The sequence below is a fragment of the Capsicum annuum genome, chromosome 12 (genome assembly GCF_002878395.1).
Source record: "Capsicum annuum cultivar UCD-10X-F1 chromosome 12, UCD10Xv1.1, whole genome shotgun sequence".
NCBI classification, from domain to species: Eukaryota; Viridiplantae; Streptophyta; class Magnoliopsida; order Solanales; family Solanaceae; genus Capsicum; species Capsicum annuum.
In genome coordinates, this window is record NC_061122.1 from 174,593,477 (window position 1) to 174,613,188 (window position 19,712).

A 19,712-nucleotide genomic window follows, 5' to 3' on the forward strand; every position below is an offset into this window, starting at 1 on the left:
TAGAAAATGGCAGCAATTCCATAACTGACCAATATATAATATATTAATACATTAAGCAATGCCAATATTCTAGCAAAACACTCGAGGAAAACCAATCATGTGACTAACCTCTGCAGTACAGGTGAGACGTTCTCTCTAAATACCAATTTGCCGAAGCATGAACTGGAGCAGTCTTGATTCTTGTAGGTCGAATAGCTGCGCCATAATATTCTCGTGTGCTCCAAGAGAATTCATCGGGCAACTCTTTGACTATAGAGATGTCATCTTTCAATACATTGATCAAGTGATCCACATGAAAGATATCCTCGAAGGAGCTGTAGAGAAGAGGAGGATAACTTGTATATGTCCTTAAAAGTAGAAAGCAAACCAATTTAAGCAATATACTAAAGATACCTTGAATCTTGGCAAACAGGATTTACTTCCAACTGAGGGATCACAGGTGTGGCATTCAGAATTTTCAAAACGACAACTGCATCACAGATTTTTTAGAAGAAATATAGATGTTATGACTATTTAGTTTTAGGCATCAGTGTTGTAGCAAATTAAATTAGACAAGACATATAGAAAAGAGTAAACACCCTGAGAAGAAGCGAAAAGGGCAATCCATTTTAACTTTATAATGTGGTAACACATCGAAGCAGACATTAATGAATGTAACATATCGATAGTAATATTAGAACCAATCAAATACGTGTGTGGTAAGATGAGAGTAACGTGACACAACTTATGCGGAAGTGAAAAAGAGATTAAAGCACCTAGAAGAAAAGAGCAGACACCCTGAGAAGAAGTGAAAAGGGCAATCCATTTTAATTTTATAAAAGGTAAAAGTAAAGAGACGTGAAAGTGTTATGACCACAAGAGCTCTATTATTGATGGGAGATTGTAGTTACAAAAATAGCCTTACCATTGATATTATTTACCAAAACAAAATGTCCTTCGTCGTCCAAAACTTCCACTTATATATATGTATACTAGATAGGTATACCCGTGCGCTATGAATCTAATATAATAATCAAGTTATATATAAAGATCAATATTTTTTTCCCCTTATATAAAGATCAATATAAACTAATTATTGCAGATTATATTAAATAAATACATTTTAATATACAATAATATCACTATCATGGAATGTATGTTTTATACAACTATGGAATATCATACTATTGGATGCACACATGACATTCATATATCATAGAAATTGTTGCTTATTTACATTGATACATATACTATTTATAAATGTTACAATAACAAATGCATTTTTCCTGGTTTGATCAATCTCTTGAACATTCACGATCAAACATATTACTACTACCTTCTTAATATTACTTGAAGTTGAACATTTCCTTTGAAGATGAACGCTAAAACATGCCAAAAAAGCTATTGACTTGACTAATCTCAATTGAAGACCTACATGATAAAAAGAAACAAAATATCAACAACAATAAACAATAGAGAGAGACGAACACAACGGGAAAACAAGAGTAGGGAGTATTATTTTCGCGCAAATTAAAAACACACTTATCTCAATAACACAACTATTACCAACTTCATAGTATGATAAATATATTAAATTTCTCATACAACTATTGCTAACTTCATAGTACGATAAATATATTAAATTTCTCATACTTTAAATAACCTGTTATTAGCGAATTCCATGAAATGTTATCTTTTTTGGGGTATCATGCTAAATAGCTCCTTATCTTCTTCGTGTTGGTTATTGAGACTATAACCAATGACCATTGAATTTCAACAAACAACATTTTTCTCCACGATCGAGTCGAATGCTACACGTCCCTCCTTGGTGCTTCGACATTTGCAGTACAGGTCAACAAGTGAGCTGCCAATGAAAGCATCTCTCTCAATCCCAATTTTTAATGTCTATGAATATTCCTTCCCATTAGCAACAGAGACGGGACCAGAATTTGAGGCATAGGGGTTCTGAATTACAAGACAAAACAACGATTTCAAGCTAATGTATATAAACCACCAAACTAACTAACAAGTACCGATAGTTGATATAATTAAAAATCCACGAACTACCTAAAAACTATATAAATATAAGTGTTTATGTTTTTTCTTTAAAAAAAATATTACATAATTTTGTTTTAGATCAAAGACGTTGTTCTTTTTACTTTTTTTTTAATTATAAGCTTTCTGTATTTTAAAAAAGATTAACAAAATGGCAGAAGACGTTGCTTTTTTACTTCTTTCAATTATATAAGTTTATGTTTTCCCATCAAAATACAAAATATCTATATACTGAGAAAATGGAAAAATTGAGAAAGAGAAAACTGATGCAAAGCGTATGCTGCAGTGGGTTTCGAAACCCACAATCTTGGAGGAAGTAGGCCTTTTGATGCACGCACGCGACCACTGAGCCATCTGCTTGCATTTTGATGTGGGTTCCCAGCTATATAGCTATATATATTTCATGATTTTTGAGAACAAATACGACCAACGCAAAAGCTACTGGGTTCGCCAGAACCCCTGTGTTACACTGTAGCTCCGCCTCTGATTAGCAAAGCTTCCAGGCTGGCCAATGCACTTACTACGCTAGTAAAATATTACTTATTAGGTTTAAACCCCTGTTGGACTATTCAAATGAAGAGATTCACAGCCTCTTTTGCATCACCACTCTGACTGTACCTCTAGATCATTGTACTCCAGGAAAATTCATTTCTTTCTGGCATCTCATCAAAGACACGACGAGCTTCTACCAATTCTCCCAGCTGAACATAGATATCTAGAATGCTATCCAAGAAACGACATCTTTACTCTGCCTTCTATCAACTATTGTCCTAGCTGAAACAGTATTATTCAGCCTCAAGTTAAACGTGATCAAAGAATTTGAAACTGACAAGTTATGTTCAAAACCAACCTTAACAACCAAACCCAATACATACATTCCCAAATTAAAATCACCCAATTCTCCACACGCTCTAATAACAGAAGTAAACGTGATAGCATTAGGAATGATTTGTTGAGTGGTTAGGAATCACAGCAATTTGCAAACTTGCCGTGGAGCAAGATTTCTTAGAGACAGAAAAGCGTGTAAACTGGGATTAGAAAAGTGGTCCCAAATCTCTGGACAGGTTGTAAACAATAAGTCAATAACAAGATCAGCAAAACTCATTCATGAAACCCTTCTAGAAGAAACAGAGCAGCCGACATCTAAGCTGTATATGTGCATAAACTTCCCAAAAAGCTAGTAATGCCTTCGTCTTCATATGCTAAATGGTTCTAGTCCAGACAAAAACGTTTTTAGTAAACCATCCTACAGCCTGTAAGTTAGTATAGATATCCAATGGAAGCTAACATGATAGTTCCTCTAAAATTATCTTCTTTGGCATTCAATCTTGAAAATAACCTAAGAAAATAGAAGCAGAGTATATAATCCAAGAATAGGAAGGGAGTAATGGGAATAAATGGAAGTGGGATTTAGGAACCAAGTGGAAAATTCAAAATAAAATAACCCTTGTAAATACCTTGTCATCTTAAGGCTTCCCTCGAATGTTGAGGTCCGCAAAGTACATCTCAACAGAAAAGCATTGTGGCGTATCCAGATGTACAACCAAGCTTCCAAGCCTCATGTCGACAGTGAACCATGCAGGGATGCTCACCTGAAGAGGAATTATAAAATTAAAAAAAATGTGGAATAATAAGAATGTAGAAAAGCAGTAGGTTGTACATGCATTAATTTTGCTTATATATGCAATCAATCATTTGAGTATTTGCAATTACAATAATTAAGTTTCTAAGCACTTACCAGAATTGTTCACAGAACAATGGAACCATTTGGATTTTCATCGCTGAACACCTCTGTAGTATGATACAAATAATTTCCAGTCACCATGCTGCTTCAATAGTAAACAACGCCTCCGCCATTCACGGTCAAAATTTTGACGTCTGTCTTCAGGTGATATCTCAGTGATTCTGCCAAGGATTTCATGTGAATTGTTGTACCAAGTTGTTTTCCTGATCCATTTCCATGTTCCAGCATCCTGTGTAGAGGAATTCGATCATCAAATCTATGACAACATGTACCCTGTAATCACATAAAGTGAGTTTAGGGAGGATAGAGTGTACGCATGTAGCCTTTACCCCTACTTCTTGGAAGGAGATAGAGAGGTTGTTTCTGAAAGAGCCTTAGATCTAGTGAAGCAAATCAATGTAGCAATGGATCATCAAATCTTTGATTGAATGAATACTTACTGTTGCTAAATTGTTTTCCCAATCCATTTTCATGTTCCTGCATACTGTATTAGAGCCATTTGATCATCAAATTTGCGGTGATAACAACAACATATCTAGTTTAATCACAAAGTGAGGTTTGGGAAAAATAGAGTGTATATGCAGACCTTATCCCTACCTCTTGGAGTGAGATAGAGAGGTTGTTTTCAAAAGACCCTCAACTCAAGTGAAGCAAATCAACGTTGTAATGGATCCTCAAATTTGCGACGACAACAACAACAACATCATATGCCGAGAAATCAATATAGTGAGATTTGGAGAGAATAGAGTGTATGTACATAGACCTTACCCCTACCTCTTGGGGAAAGATAGAGGTTGTTTTCGAAAGATCCTCGGCTCAACTGAAGCAAATAAACGCAGTAATAGATCATCAAATCTACAATAACATATCCCGTGAAATCTCATAAACTGAGATTTGGGGAGAATATAGTGTAACACCAAACCTTACCTCTACCTCCCGGAGGGAGACAAAAAAGTTATTTTGAAATACCCTAGAGTCGAGTAAAGCAAATCAAAGTAGTAATGGATCATTAAATCTACGGGCAATCTGCTACCTTACCCCTATTGATTCTTTCGCTAATATTCTTCAGGCAATCCATTACATTAGCCGCTTCAAACCTAGCAACCTTTTCATCTCAACGCATTTCTTCTTTAAGTTTCATTCTTTCTGCCTACGGGAGGTAATAGAGCAAATGAACTCAATTTTCTGCCTAAATCCATAGAATGAGGTACCTCCAATAGAGAAATTTCAAAATGACTTACTTTCGTAGACTCTTTCTGCAAAAACTTCTCTTTGCTCCATCTCATGCCTTAGCGCGTCGCGCTGATACCTCTCTTTCTCGTATTGGTTTGGCAGAGCAGTTTTTCTTTCTCTTTCTACCACTCTTGTCCTGTCTCTCCATCTTTTTCTCATCTGCTCCTCTCTGCAGATAAGTAATAAATAAGATTTTGGTGACTTGGACGTTGGATCAAGTTTTCCTACATTATGATTTTATCACAGTAGTGTAGGCCTCAGATATCAAATTTTGACTTTCAACGTATGCTGCCTAGAACAGTGGCAAACTCAAATAGCAGATTGGAGGTTAAGTAATCTGGGAGGTAAAAAAGTAACTATGCATAATTTTATCTTTAGGTTAGGGACTCAGGTCATGAATCCTCTAATGTTCTGCTAACGTTTTACTTGTTAGTTTAGTAAGCAGAGCAGTTAAATTGTTTGGTAAACACCATATATGTTGTTTGTTTGGAACAGCCTCTCCACATCATTTGAGGTAGTGGTTGACCAAATGATAGGAAAAACTTTCACTAAAAAACAATCAATGTTAGGCAAATAACATGATCTGGACTTACCTCTTTGGCTCCAGGAATCTCAAAGATGAACTTTGGACTGTCATCACATATATACATAGCATATGCAGAATCATATACAATGATTGAGCCATTGTCTTTAGCAAATTGCACCAATTTAGTCAGCTGCTCCCTTGATGCCGCCACACCAGTTGGATTATTAGGCAAACAGAAAAATATAATGTCAGTCCGTGGAACACTGGATAAATCAGGAAAGAACCCATTTTCTGGAGTACAACTCATGTATGCAATATTTCCATACTTCTCCATGTCCTTCTGAAACTGACCAGTTTGGCCCATAATAACACTTGAATCCACATAAGCCTACAGTGGAAACACAAACAAGGCTTAGTTTAGAACCTTTAGCCAAGGCCTGGTAATAATACAAGGAGTAGTCCAACAGACAATTAAGAGACTAACAAATAAAAGGAAAATGTAAAATTATGCAATAATGAAAGTAATAAAATATGTATCAGAAGCCTTTACAACAGTATAAAATTTGTACTAAAGTTCTAATATAGTGCCACTTCACTTAAATCACACAATGATATGAGAAATCATAAAACAAAATAGACATCGCAAATCTACAATATGCAGGTATAGCTTGGATGGCCATCTGGCTGTCCTTCAACTCCTATTTTTCGACTTTGTTACAATAGAGAAGAACAGAGGTAAAAGCCTGAAACATTCATCGGATACGATGGGTCTTGCACAGCTATAGTCACATTAGACCCAAAAAGAACCTAATATACAGTCAAGAAATTCGAAAAGCTTTTAGTGAAAGTCAGTGGCTATAATTTGAAAAAGACAGATAAATGCAGAGAAAACCAAACCTGAAGTCGAGATATATCACTTTTGGCACCATCAGAAACGAAGATCTCCTCTTCTTCTAATCCAACATTTCCATAATAGGTAGAAGCAACGGAGGCTCTAAGTTGTTGCTCAAGCAGAAAAAATCAATGACTATTCTTAGAATTATTCTGACAACTGACTTTACACTTATTTCATGGATTACATGCGATGAAAGATATGGTGACCAAAGAGTAATTTTCTTTTATGCCTATCTTAAATAAGGTCCAAGATAGTCATACTTGACAACACCCAAACATGAATCATTTCATTTCTTTTTTTTTTTAAGAATTGGTAGGTAAGTCAAGAAATTGTTGAATAAAATGCTAATTACAAGGCAGTAATAGATCATTGTTGATACACTATATGGAAATGCTTTTAAACGCTTCAGAAATTTCACTCGTATGTCCTTTTCTACATAATTACAAAAGAGGAAGTTTCCACTCTTATTGCATGGACCGCTTGATAAAGAACATTGCAATGTATTTGAGGAAATGAAGAACAAAATTAGTATAAAAAGAGAAAAAACGAACTATCGGTGCACATGCCAAATACCATTTATTCTTAAAAGAAGGACGAGAAATAAGAAATGGACGATAAGGAATAGAAATAATATCATATTACATAAATATGTGGGAGCCCCTACTTACTTTTTCTCCTTGCTCAGCACCATAACCACTGTAACCCTTTAATGTTGAAAGTTCATGTGCTCTCTGCCAATGAGTAAAGGAAAACAAAATCAAGAACAGGAGGTTAGTTATCGATTTAGAGTTCAATAAGCCGAATATATAAAAAATACAAACTACTTGCCAAGTTAACTGCTAGAGTGTTTAGTCAGATGTTGAAATCTATCAACAGAAATACTCAGAAAAATGTCCATTATAAAACCAAACATAACCATACACATTTTTTGCTAGTAATCCCATCATTGGTCAAAAGAAAAAGAAAAAAAGGTACAGAAAACTTTGAAGTTTTGACTGATAACACAGCTTGATAGGATATTAAAAGACCCCTGAACATCAGGAACCATATCTTGTTCAATACAAAATTCAACAATAAGGTTATCAGCATTACCTGTGCCATGGCAGAAGTTATAAAATTTAGGAATGGGGTCAGTAGTGTCACCAATTCCAAGGCTTATAATTTTAGCATCGGGGTGTTTCAACATGTGTGTAGATCTCCTTCTTCCGATCTAACTTCACCAAAGAGAGATCGTTTAGAACTTGAATCCTAGTAAGTAGCTGCGAAGGTTTACAAAAATAAGCATGCTCTTTTAGTGTATTAATTACTATAAAGAGTCGTTTTCTTTCCACAGTTTCAGGATGGAAGCATAGAGAGGTAACAGTTGATCAAAATCAGTCATCTAACATTGAGCTAAAAAAGCAAATAATTTTTCTGATGTAACTAAATCTGCACGTTGTCACATCATATTTCCATCTTACTACTATCTCATCTAAATTAATACTATATTTGAATGATCCCAAAAGCAATGCCTCCAACTTATTCAAGCACTGTGTCCAACTTCTCTAATCTCCTATAGCCAATTCATTATAAACAACATCTTTAATTGCAAAGTAGCTTAAAGAAAATAGATAAACAACAATCAAATTAATGAAAAAGGACCAGTTGAAATGCAGACCTCAGGAAACAGATAACCAGCTTGAAGTTTAGCCAAGTTCTCATTGAAAGAGACCTGTGTCTTGTAAGCTTCAAGGAACACAGAAATTTCATTAGCACTGTCAAATCTCAAGAAATTGCATATCTATTTGAATGGACAGATACAGGTGAGAAAAAGATTAACAGTTGTTTTCTTGTTGACACTGTCAAAAGACAGTAATTTTACAATTTTTATAAAAACATGCAAAACATGCATGTAGCAGACATTTTGACTCCTCGCTCTGTTTTTCAGCGAGCTAAAAGAAATTTATATACAATCATAAACATTGATTACTTTAAAGTTCTAAATATCAATTTTCAAAAGCTCTAATTGATCCATATTGCACAGGCTCACAAGTATAATATTCTCATTTAAACTTGGCAAATCAACAGAAAAACATCAAAAAATGTAATACAATTTGCTCTGGAAAACAACATCAACATGAAGGCTTACAAGTTTTCTCCGTAGGGGGTATTGCAATGCATCTGACAATACCACTACTTTTGCCTGGCATTGACACATTGTGATTCCTACAAGAATTAATGCAAACTTTTACATTAGCAAACACTTCCTACAACAATTAATGCACACTTGGTATGTTAGCAAACATTTCATGCACCAGGAATAACACTACTCAGAATTAGCAAAATATCAAGGGAAGCAAGCAACTGTAGCTCGTTACTGCATTCTCATCAATGCATTTAATCTTGAATATGCTACAAATGTAACACAGATTCTCAGTCAGTTCATTCACTACTCAACTCATCCTAGCCCGTAAATGCTATAAATGTGGGACACTTCGTTTAATATGGAAAATGAGAGTCTTTAGCTTCAACAACATACCCCGTGTAAATCGACAAGTGGAGCCTGAGAAGGGTAGAATGTACGTTGACTTACCCCTACCTCATAGAGATAGAGAGGTTGCTTCCCATAGACCTCGTCTTAAATAAAGCATGCCAAACAGTTTGAAAGTCCTTGGCTTCATGTTAGTTAAAATGTAGATTAAACATTTTATAAGGAATCAGTACCAGTGAAAGATTATATTAAATTTTACTTGCAAGCCTGTACATATTGGTATACGGAGGTCCTTGGCACCTATCAAGAAGAGTATAGGAGTCTAGACCTGCAATAATAGATGAAATGGATTTAGCAAATGCACTCAGTAATATAGGATTCAGAAAATACATCCATAGGGAGATGATTTACTTCTTGTACAACTATTACCAATGATCATTGAAATCTAGAAAAAACTTAATACTTCATCTTTTCTTTACGATTTGATATACAATTGGTTAAAATGGAAAGTTTTTCCGAAATTCAGACTTTGCTGGTTACACCTTACCCTGAAAATGTGTGATATACGTGATTTGCTGTGAAAGACAGCAAGGTGTTCAGATGAAGGTGCTTCCGTAAACTGTCAATATATAGTCTTTCAGATACACAAGCTTGTCCACCTTCGCCACATAAAGCAACAAATGTGCATAGAACAAATCTAGCAAGGACCAGAAGTTCCACAAATTTAAATGGATACGACGTAGAAATTATAAAGATTTGTAGAACTACAGCAGACCTGGCCAATCAAGTGCATTGTCAGGAATCCACCAAGGGAACCACCGAGCACATTTATTTTAGATGGATCTGCAAGTCCCATATCTATGACATGATCCATACCAGATAGCACATCATTATCATCCTACACATGAAAGATATATGATAAGTTACAAATACGTATGAACATCTTTGATTTCAAATCCTTGATCTTATTCTTACAGGTCGAGGCAAATAAGAAGACACATTCTAATGATGTTGTTCCTAAGCATTTGATTTTTAAGTAGTATAATGCAAGGTAAGGCCGCATGCAATACACCCTGCTACTGAATAAATTTCAGTTTTCTTAAAATCAACAATTTTATAAGCATCTAAAATTAGATTCTTTAGCGATAGTTTTCTACTGAATAAATCGGAGAAAATGTGCTGACAAACTTTGACATTGGATTAAACAGGTGAATTCTGAGATTACCGACTATCACTATTACATTTCCTTGATACTAAAACCAACGAAGCCCGTTGAGTGTAACATTTTGAGCTAAGCTAGAAATTATACTAAACATCAAATTCAATAACTACGTTTTTAAGAACTTGAATAAATAAATAAATATATAAAAAACTCATAAAGAGTATAACAATAAGAACTCACCATCTCTTTCAGCAAGGTATTTCCATCCTTAGTAAGTTTAATATCACCAGCACCACCAACAAGCCTATCAATTTACAAATACACAAATCTCCATAAAAATAACCTATCAAAAACAAAATCAAACACCTCAAGTCACATTTTAATAGTGCCTTTAGGCTAACCTATCAAAAACACAAATACTAAACAAAATCAAACACCTCAACTCACATTTTAATAGTGCCTTTAGGCCCGAAATTAGTCTTAAGAACATCCCTTCGCAGCATTGATATTCATGTGAAGCGCCGCCGATTTGTTGAGTACTTCAGCATTTGGATTCAAAACCTTACCAAACATTTTCACTCACTTAATGCAATGGAGGCTAAACAGATCGAAGAGTGAGGGTTTAGGTGCAAAAAATTGAAAGAAAAGCATACCTTAAGATCAAGATAAGTGTGGTATAACAACATTAACAGCTGTAATACCCAAATGATTCACCTTCACTGTCGCCGGTTCCGTCACCCTCACCGATGACAGAGGAAGTCTAGAAGAGAAGTTGGTGAAGTTCGCTTCATCTTCAAAATTCAACGAATAACACAACGGATCATAATGGAACTCCGATGAAGAATGCCGTTTGTGTCTATTCTCGTTATCGTTACCGTTACCGTTAAGAAAATTGAAAATTGTTATGCTCCAAAAGGAAAAGGAATAATTATGTGTAGTTGGCGGGGTTCGAAGCGAAAGACATGAGTTTTATTTAAATTTGGCAGCTTGTGAATGCACAGCAAGGATTGAAAATAACTAAAAAGAAAGCGACGATCGTGATGAAGCCACGTGGCAGGGTAGTTACAAATACCCATCAGAGGAGAGAGACAAAAAATAGAAAATTGGTACTCATTCTTCTCCTCTTTTTCCTCTAATTCTCTCTCCTTTCTCTTCTCTCCCAAATCTCTTTCTAATTCTTACCTCATTTAAATCTGCAGGTTCTCGTGGATTAAATGGCTTCCTTCTTATCCATTTTTTGTTATAATTTCATTTCCATTGTATTTGAGACCCATTTGTCTATTTTTCGACAAATGAGAAAATCCGAAAATTCCCAAAATATTTTGAGTTGATTTAATCTTCGTAAACTAATTTGAGACCTCAGTCGAGGTCGTAACAAGTGGTACCAGAGCTCAGATCGTGCGACCTGTGTGGTAAGGATGGCAGAGGACACTCGCTGGAAGTTGAATGATGAGAAGATAGCTCGTCATGATGAAATGCTAGCAGATCTGTTAAACTTGCAACAGGAGGTGAAGAACACACAAGTTGGAATACAAGGGACTCTAGAATTGATCCTTGATCGTTTGGGTGCTTTGGAAAGGGACCAGCAGGCCAGAACATTGGCGGTGGACTGTTGCCTAATCCAGCTCAGGATGTAAGAAACAGGCATCCACCAACTCCAATTTTGCCACCGAAGTGGGAACTACCTTAATTCGAAGGTCACGAACCTAAGGTATGGATTCGAAAATGCGGAAGATATTTTATGCAGTATAGAATTATTGATGAGAATAAAGTAGAAACTGCTGCACTTTACTTGAATGGATCTGCTGAGGTGTGGTATCATTCACTAGTGTTGAGTCGAGGAGTTGTGAATTGGGTAGATTTTAAGGAAGAATTGATCAGCAGGTTTGGCGAGATACTAGTTGAAGATGTAGTGGAAGAATTCAATAAACTAAGCCAAACAGGTACAATTGATGAATTTTTGGGCAGATTTGAAGATCTAAAGGCACAGATGCTCATTAGGAACCCAGCCCTGAATGAGGCTCACTTCCTATCGAGTTTCATAGGTGCCTTGAAGGAAGAAATCAGATTTGCTATCAAGATGTTTAAACCAACCACACTAAAAGGGGCGATTGAAAAGGCTAGGATGCAGGAAATGGCTATTGAGGCTGCCTTAAGAAGAAACAAGTCCGCTATCAAAAGTAACCAAACGTTAGTCAATGCTGGAGGTAGTGCTAACAAAATACTCAATAACCCCGCTATTAGGACTAACACCTTCAGAATCAGTCCTGAAGTGTATGACTACAGGAAGACTAACCATTTGTGTTTCAAGTGTGGTGATAAGTATGGGCTTAGACATATCTGCAAGAAGAAACAACTCAATTGTTTGGTGGGAGAAGTAGAGGTTGAACCTATACTAAATGAGGAAGAACCTGTGTTAGGTGCTGTTGAAATCCCTGAGAAGCTAACCTGAATTATTTATTGAAGGTGTGCTAGAGCAAGAGATACAACAAACTATTTGTCTCAATGCTTTAACTCGTCATAACAGAGGAAAAAATACCATCTTAGTGGGGGGAACTGTGAAGAAGAGGCAATTATCCTTGTTGGTTGACTCAGGTAGCACGCATAGTTTTATTGATGAGCACACAGTTCAAGCAACGGGCCATCAATCTAGCAATTGTCCACCAGTAAGAGTGACTGTGGCAGGTAATTATGTACTGTGCACTTCGCATTGTAAGGGATTCATGTGGAAAATGCAGGGAAGGTCTTTTCAAGAAGATCTGCTTATTATTTCTCTTGGAGGCAGTGACATTGTGTTGGGAAATGACTGGATGAAAAAGCATAGTCCTACCAAATTTAACCATGAAATGAGGTGTATGACTATTGGTAGGAAGAGTAACAAGCTGGTACTACCTGGTTTACCTGAGGAAGGTAGTTTAAGTATGACATCAAGCAACTCTATGAGCAAGATATTGAAGAAGGGTCAGACACTCATGGCTCATTTGTTTATGATGACTACAGTTCCACATGAGGTTCAACAGACCATTGATGTAGGCATTCAAGAAGTATTGAATGAGTATGAAGAAGTGTTTGCTGAGCCTAGGTCCCTACCACTTGCTAGAGCCTTGGATTACTTTATCCCTCTTAAACCTGGGGCTATGTCAGTCAGTTTAAGACCTTACAGGTATAACTACCATCAAAAGGATAAGCTGGAGAAACAAGTGAAGGATATGCTTACTAGTGGTGTGATCCAACATAGTCAGTCCCCTTTCTCATCACTTGCTCTCTTGGTCAAGAAGAAGGATGGTACATGGAGGTTTTGTGTAGATTATAGAGGTTTGAATGAAATTACTATCAAAGACAAATATCCTATTCCAATAGTACATGACTTGTTGGATGAATTATGTGGTGCTACTATGTTTTCTAAAGTGGATCTCAGAGCTAGTTATCACCAAATCGGGATGAGAGTAGATGATGTGTTTAAAACAGCTTTTAGAACTCATGAGGGACACTATGAGTTCAGGGTGATGCCCTTTGGGCTCACTAATGCTCCAGCCACCTTTCAAGCTCTCATGAATCATATCTTTAAACCCTTCCTGAGGAAATTTATGCTAGTATTTTTTGATGACATCCTAATCTACAGCCTCACTATAGATGATCATATTCAGCACTTGAGAGTAGTGTTTGCTTCCCTTAAAACTCACTCATTATTCGCAAAGAAGTCTAAATGTTCTTTTGGTCAGCCACAGGTGGAGTACTTGGGGCACATCATTAATAGAGATGGAGTAGCTACTGATCCTCAGAAGATTCAGGCCATGGTAGATTGGCCTAGACCTGTAACACTCAGAGCTCTCAGGGGGTTTCTCGGTCTCACTGGTTACTATAGAAGGTATGTCAAGAACTATGGTACCATCTGCAGACCTCTTACTGACCTGTTACAAAAAGACTCTTTTAAGTGGAATCCAGAAGCAGAGATAGCATTTAAGGCACTCAAGGCGGCCATGACCACCACTCATGTGTTAGCTCTTCCTGACTATACACAGGAGTTTGTAGTTGAGACAGATGCTAGTCATGAGGGCATTGGGGTTGTTTTGTTGCAGAAAGGTAAACCAATAGCTTATTTCAGTAAAGTATTAGCATTAAAGCACAGAGGGAAGTCTATATATGAAAAGGAATACATGACACTCCTAAGTGTTATTGATAAGTGGAGACACTATCTTTAATTTAAGCATTTTATAGTGAGAACTGACCATTATAGCTTGAAGTACCTACTAGAACAAAAGGTGACTTCAGCTATGCAGCAGAAAGGATTGACCAAGCTCTTAGGACTTGATTATGAGGTTCAATATAAAAAGAGAGCTGAGAATAGGGTAGCTGATGCATTGTCCAGGCAGCAAGAAGGGTTAGAAGGAATAGAGGCTCAAACTCAGGGTTAGTTGTTGGCTATCAGCACTTGTACTCCTGCATGGATTCAAGAAGTGACAGAAAGTTATACAGATGATACTCAAGTGCAGAATATTGTGACACTACTGGCAGTAGACACTAATGGACCTAGCTTATGGCATTACTCAGCTGGAATTCTCAAAAGGAAGGGTAAGGTGTATATAGGATCAAATGGCATCCTGAGACAAAAGTTGATTTCCTCATTTCATGACACACCACTTGGAGGTCATTCTGGATAGTTAGGGACATTGAAGAGATTGAAACAGTGCTTTTACTGGTCAAATATAAAATTGATGGTGAATGATTATATTTCCAGTTGTGATATTTGCCACAGGAACAAGGATGACAACTCAGCTTATCCGGTGCTCTTGCAACCACTGCCAATTCCAAATCAAGCTTGGAGCCATATCAGTATGGACTTTATAGAAGGCTTACCCAAATCTAAGTCCAAAGATGTCATTTGGGTAGTAGTTGACAGGTTCACTAAGTATGCTCATTTCCTCACCTTGTCACATCCTTTTTACTGCAGCTACCATTGCTAACCTATTTTGGAAGAAGATTTATAGCTTGCATGGAATCCCCGACTCCATAGTTACTGACAGGGACAAGGTGTTTGTGAGTAACTTTTGGCAAGCATTGTTTAAACTGTTGGGAACTCAGTTGCACTTTAGTTCTGCTTACCATCCACAGAGTGATGGATAAACTAAAAGAGTAAATAGATGCCTTGAGAATTATTTGAGGTGTATGGTGGCTAATAGGCTAGATCAGTGGAAGCGGTGGTTACCAGCTGCAGAGTGGTGGTATAATACTAATTTTCACACTAGATTGCAATGTACACCATTTGAGGCTTTGTATGGTTACACCCCTCAGCAACTATCTGTTGGTCCACTCTTGGAGAACATAGTGCAAGCCGCTGAAGATGTGGTGATACAGAGACAACAATTTCTACAATTACTCAAGGACAATTTAACCAAGGCACAAGCAAGAATGAAGTATTATGCTAATAACCGGAGGACAGACAGGGAATTTGCAGTTGGCAATATGGTATACTTAAAACTCCAACCTTACAAACTTCTTTAGCTGTGAGAAGAAATCTCAAACTTAGCTCCAAATATTATGGACCTTATACAATTACTGCTAGAATTGGTTCTATTGCCTATAAGTTAGCATTGCCACCTGAATCTAAGGTGCACCCGGTGTTTCATGTGTCACTCCTCAAGAAGAAAGTAGGTAATCGTGTAGTGGTTCAATCTAGATTGCCTTCTACTGGTTCAGATGGCCAATTCTTAGTTCAACCAGTGGCTATTCTGCAAAGACAAACGGTGAAGAATAATAATACAGTTGTTATCCAAGTGTTGGTGCAATGGTCTAACCTTCCACCTGAAGATGCAACTTGGTAAGATTATCAGTTTTTGCATGCTAAGTTTCCTAATTTCAATCCTAATCCTTGAGGTCAAGGATTCTTTGAAGGGGAGGGGTATGTTATGATCCAAAAGGAAAAGGAATAATTATGTGTAGTTGGCGGGGTTCGAAGAGAAAGGCATGAGTTTTATTTGAATTTGGCAGCTTGTGAATGGATGGAAAGGATTGAAAATAACTAAAAAGAAAGCGACGATCGTGATGAAGCCACATGGCAGGGTAGTTACAAATACCTATCAGAGGAGAGAGACGAAAAACAAAAAATTGGTACTCATTCTTCTCCTCTTTTTCCTCTAATTCTCTCTCCTTTCTCTTCTCTCCCAAATCTCTTTCTAATTCTTATCTCATCTAAATCCGCAGGTTCTCATGGATTAAATGGCTTCCCTTCTTATCCATTTTTTGTTATAATTTTATTTTCATTGTATTTGAGGCCCATTTGTCTATTTTTCGATAAATGAGAAAATTCAAAAATGAGAAAATATTTTGAGTTGATTTAATCTTCGTAAACTAATTTTAGACCTCAGTCTAGGTCGTAACAAAAATTCTACACCTCTTACCGGAGTTTTCGTCGGAGGATGACGACGGCGGAGGAAGCGGAGGAGGATAGTGGGCGATGCAGTAGGAGAAACAGAGAGTTTTTGAGTTTTCCTTTGAGAGTAGTGCCGCGTATGTTGAGATACTGGCTAAAGAAAGAACCTAATGGTTCTAGAATATGGGAAATTGCCCCAGGAATTAAACCAATAGGGCTCCGCCTGTCGTAACAACAACAAAAGTCCATGCCGGAATTTCATTACCTTATTCTCCTAAAATGGAGATATTGGTACAACAGGGGGCTCGAGAGACCTCGAGCGTAATATAAGCTATCATCGGAGAGATTTTAGTCACATCTTAACCCGAATGAGACGATCAAGAAAGTCGTGGGCCTCATAGTACCCGCATACGACAGCTCTGTGGAGCTTTTAGGGTCAAAAATTTGTTCAACGTCAGAACCGATCTCAAAGTCTCAATTTTTTTTTAATTTGATGTTTATTTTACTTATCAAGACAAGAAAATTTTTTTCCATTATACCCTTAGTGTAATTGATTACTCCTTGTTATTAACATTCTTGAAAAATATTGCAAAGAGGAGTACCATTAAAAATACACCATTAAAAATATAAATGGTGCTTTGGTATTAGTCATCCATCAATATTGGAACTAACAATAAGATACAATTAAGAGGGAAAAAATGGTAAAGTTACATTACCAATCATTGTTTTCTTAATAGCTGTGTCATCTCAATTTGAGACGGGTAAAATAGGACGGAGGGAGTAGTAAAATTTACATATGCAGGACATATATTTTCTTTGGCATATGGTGTGCTTGATTCAGAAAATAATGTATCTTGGACTTGATTTTTGAGAATCTGAAGTAGGCATACGGTGAAAGTAAACACATGTGTGTTGTTTCTGCTCGTAATGGAAGCAACATAAAAGTTGTTAGTGATATGTACAAAGATGTACCGAATTATGTATGTATGTGAAATCTATGAAAAAATGTGAAAAAATTATAGAAAGTCACATGATGCATTATCGGAGATGTATTTGAAGACATATGTATCATGTATTTGCTTTTATTTACTCTTAAAATTATTGCATTTACGTTACTAAACTTGCAAGTTATTTTAGTTCATTATGAATAAATGAATGTAATTGATTCTACTTAAATATATTAATACAAATATATATGTATTTTTAGTTTTATTATGTATAGTTCTACATAAACTACATATGCAAACATTAATAATCTGGAAAATAACATATAAAGACTTATACAATACATATGCACATATGTAAGAATCTAAGCATAACTGAAAGTACATATGCATATCTATGAATACATATACATATTCAGTCATATAAATTTATATGCAGAACTAGAAAATACATATGCATCCCTATAAATACATATGCATAACTGCATGTCTAACAGAAACATAAAACTAACCAAAAAATATAAAACTAACCACGAAACATTAAAAATTTGAAAAAATAAATATAAAGAACTATAAAATACATATGCACATCTTTAAAAAAACTAAGCATAACTGAAAATACATATGCATATCTATAATTACATATTCAGTCATATAAATACATACGCAGAAATAGAAAATACATATGAATCCTTATAAATACATATGCATAACTGAAAAAATACATATGCATAACTGCATATGTCTAACAGAAACATAAAACTAACACCGAAACATTCAATTTAAGTTGATTCAACATCAATAATCAAAATATAACTGTCAAGTTCTACAGAACTTTCAACATTCAACATGAAAGTAATACGCAAACCTTGAGAACTATTAAAATACGTCTTTGTCCATCTAAATTTAATTGTTGTCAAAAATAAAATATTAAAAAGTAAACATCAAATTTCAAGAACTTCAGTGTCTTCTGTTATCCCAATTTTCCTAGGAAGTCTCATTGGTGCTTTATCATCACTTTGTGCCTTATATTCTTCTTTTCTCGAACCATTATCACACAAAAGTGAAGCATATCTTGTGCGAAGAAGGTCTAAGGATCTCAGCATATGTGACCATATACAATCCATAATTCCTGCAAATACATTTAGTAATAAGAATTTGTTAAAAAATAAATATATATATACATGTAATATGTATATTCAGTACTTACAAGCTGCTACTTGGTTGTTGAGGCAAACCATTCGTAAAAGAAACATCAAATAGATTCAACTTATCTTTATCTTTGTAATATGGATGATTGTCAATATCAATACCCTTCTTTTCATAGAAATTACAGGCCACGAGACATAAAGGTATAACCTCTGCTAACTTTTTAATTTCGGCAAGCACAATAGCATCATGACCAGCAGAGGACAATGAATTCTATATGTATTTTTAAATACATTAAAAAATACAATTACATATCTAAAAAGTGCCATATATATATTTTCTACTTACCAAATAATGAATAACAAATGCAACTACATATCAAATACAAATATTAACAGTAACAAATACAAATACATATCTAAATGATACCAAATACATATCATAACATTCTCAAATATAAAATATCTTAACAGTAACAAAAAATATATTTTATAGTAATAATGAATAATAAATACAACTGAACGTCAAATACAAATCTTAGCATTGACAAATACAAATACATATCTAAACGGTACCAAATACATTTCATACAATTCCTAAATACAAAATGCATATCTTAAAAGTAACAAATACATATCTTCACATTAGCAATTACAAATTCCATATCTCAACAGTAACAAAAAAATAACTACACACCTTATCAAATGTATATATAAAATACATATATGAACATATTCTCCATAAACTATGAACATACAAATCAAAAATACCTCCTCCACTTTCTCTTCTTCAGATTCATAATCAGATGAAACAGGACTTGCAATTTTACTAGATTCTCCCTTTTCGATTGACTTCCTCTTTTTTATAAATTTTTAAACTTTTGTGGGTTTTGGAGATGAAGATTTTCTCAATACTTTTCGTTTCATGATTTTCACAATTTTTTTTTTGGATCGTTAAACTGACTCGATCTCACTTCTTCTGATCTCACCTCTTCTATGATAACACCTCTCTTCGACTGAATATGAGTAGAAATCAAGTTAATGTCTTCATCTTGTGTTAAACCAAGACTGAACGATGGTAGTTCATCGAAAACTAAATTCACCAGTGGAAGACCTCTAATTGAACTACTACAATGTGCATGTTCTGCCATTATAGCATATCTCCAGAAATTTCAACAAAAAAAAA

The 19,712-nt window shown here is 35.5% G+C and overlaps 1 protein-coding gene and 1 pseudogene across 1 annotated transcript; one reads left to right on the forward strand and one right to left on the reverse strand.

Annotated features, from left to right (window-relative positions):
* Nucleotides 1-2,441: 2,441 nt before the first annotated feature.
* LOC107850525 lies at nucleotides 2,442-11,181 on the reverse strand (annotated as a pseudogene).
* A 4,049-nt stretch (nucleotides 11,182-15,230) lies between these two features.
* On the forward strand, nucleotides 15,231-15,886 carry LOC107849100. Its single transcript, XM_016693758.1, has 2 exons — nucleotides 15,231-15,530; nucleotides 15,650-15,886. The coding sequence occupies exons 1-2, from the start codon at nucleotides 15,231-15,233 to the stop codon at nucleotides 15,884-15,886; spliced, it is 537 nt and encodes a 178-aa protein (XP_016549244.1).
* Nucleotides 15,887-19,712: the final 3,826 nt, after the last annotated feature.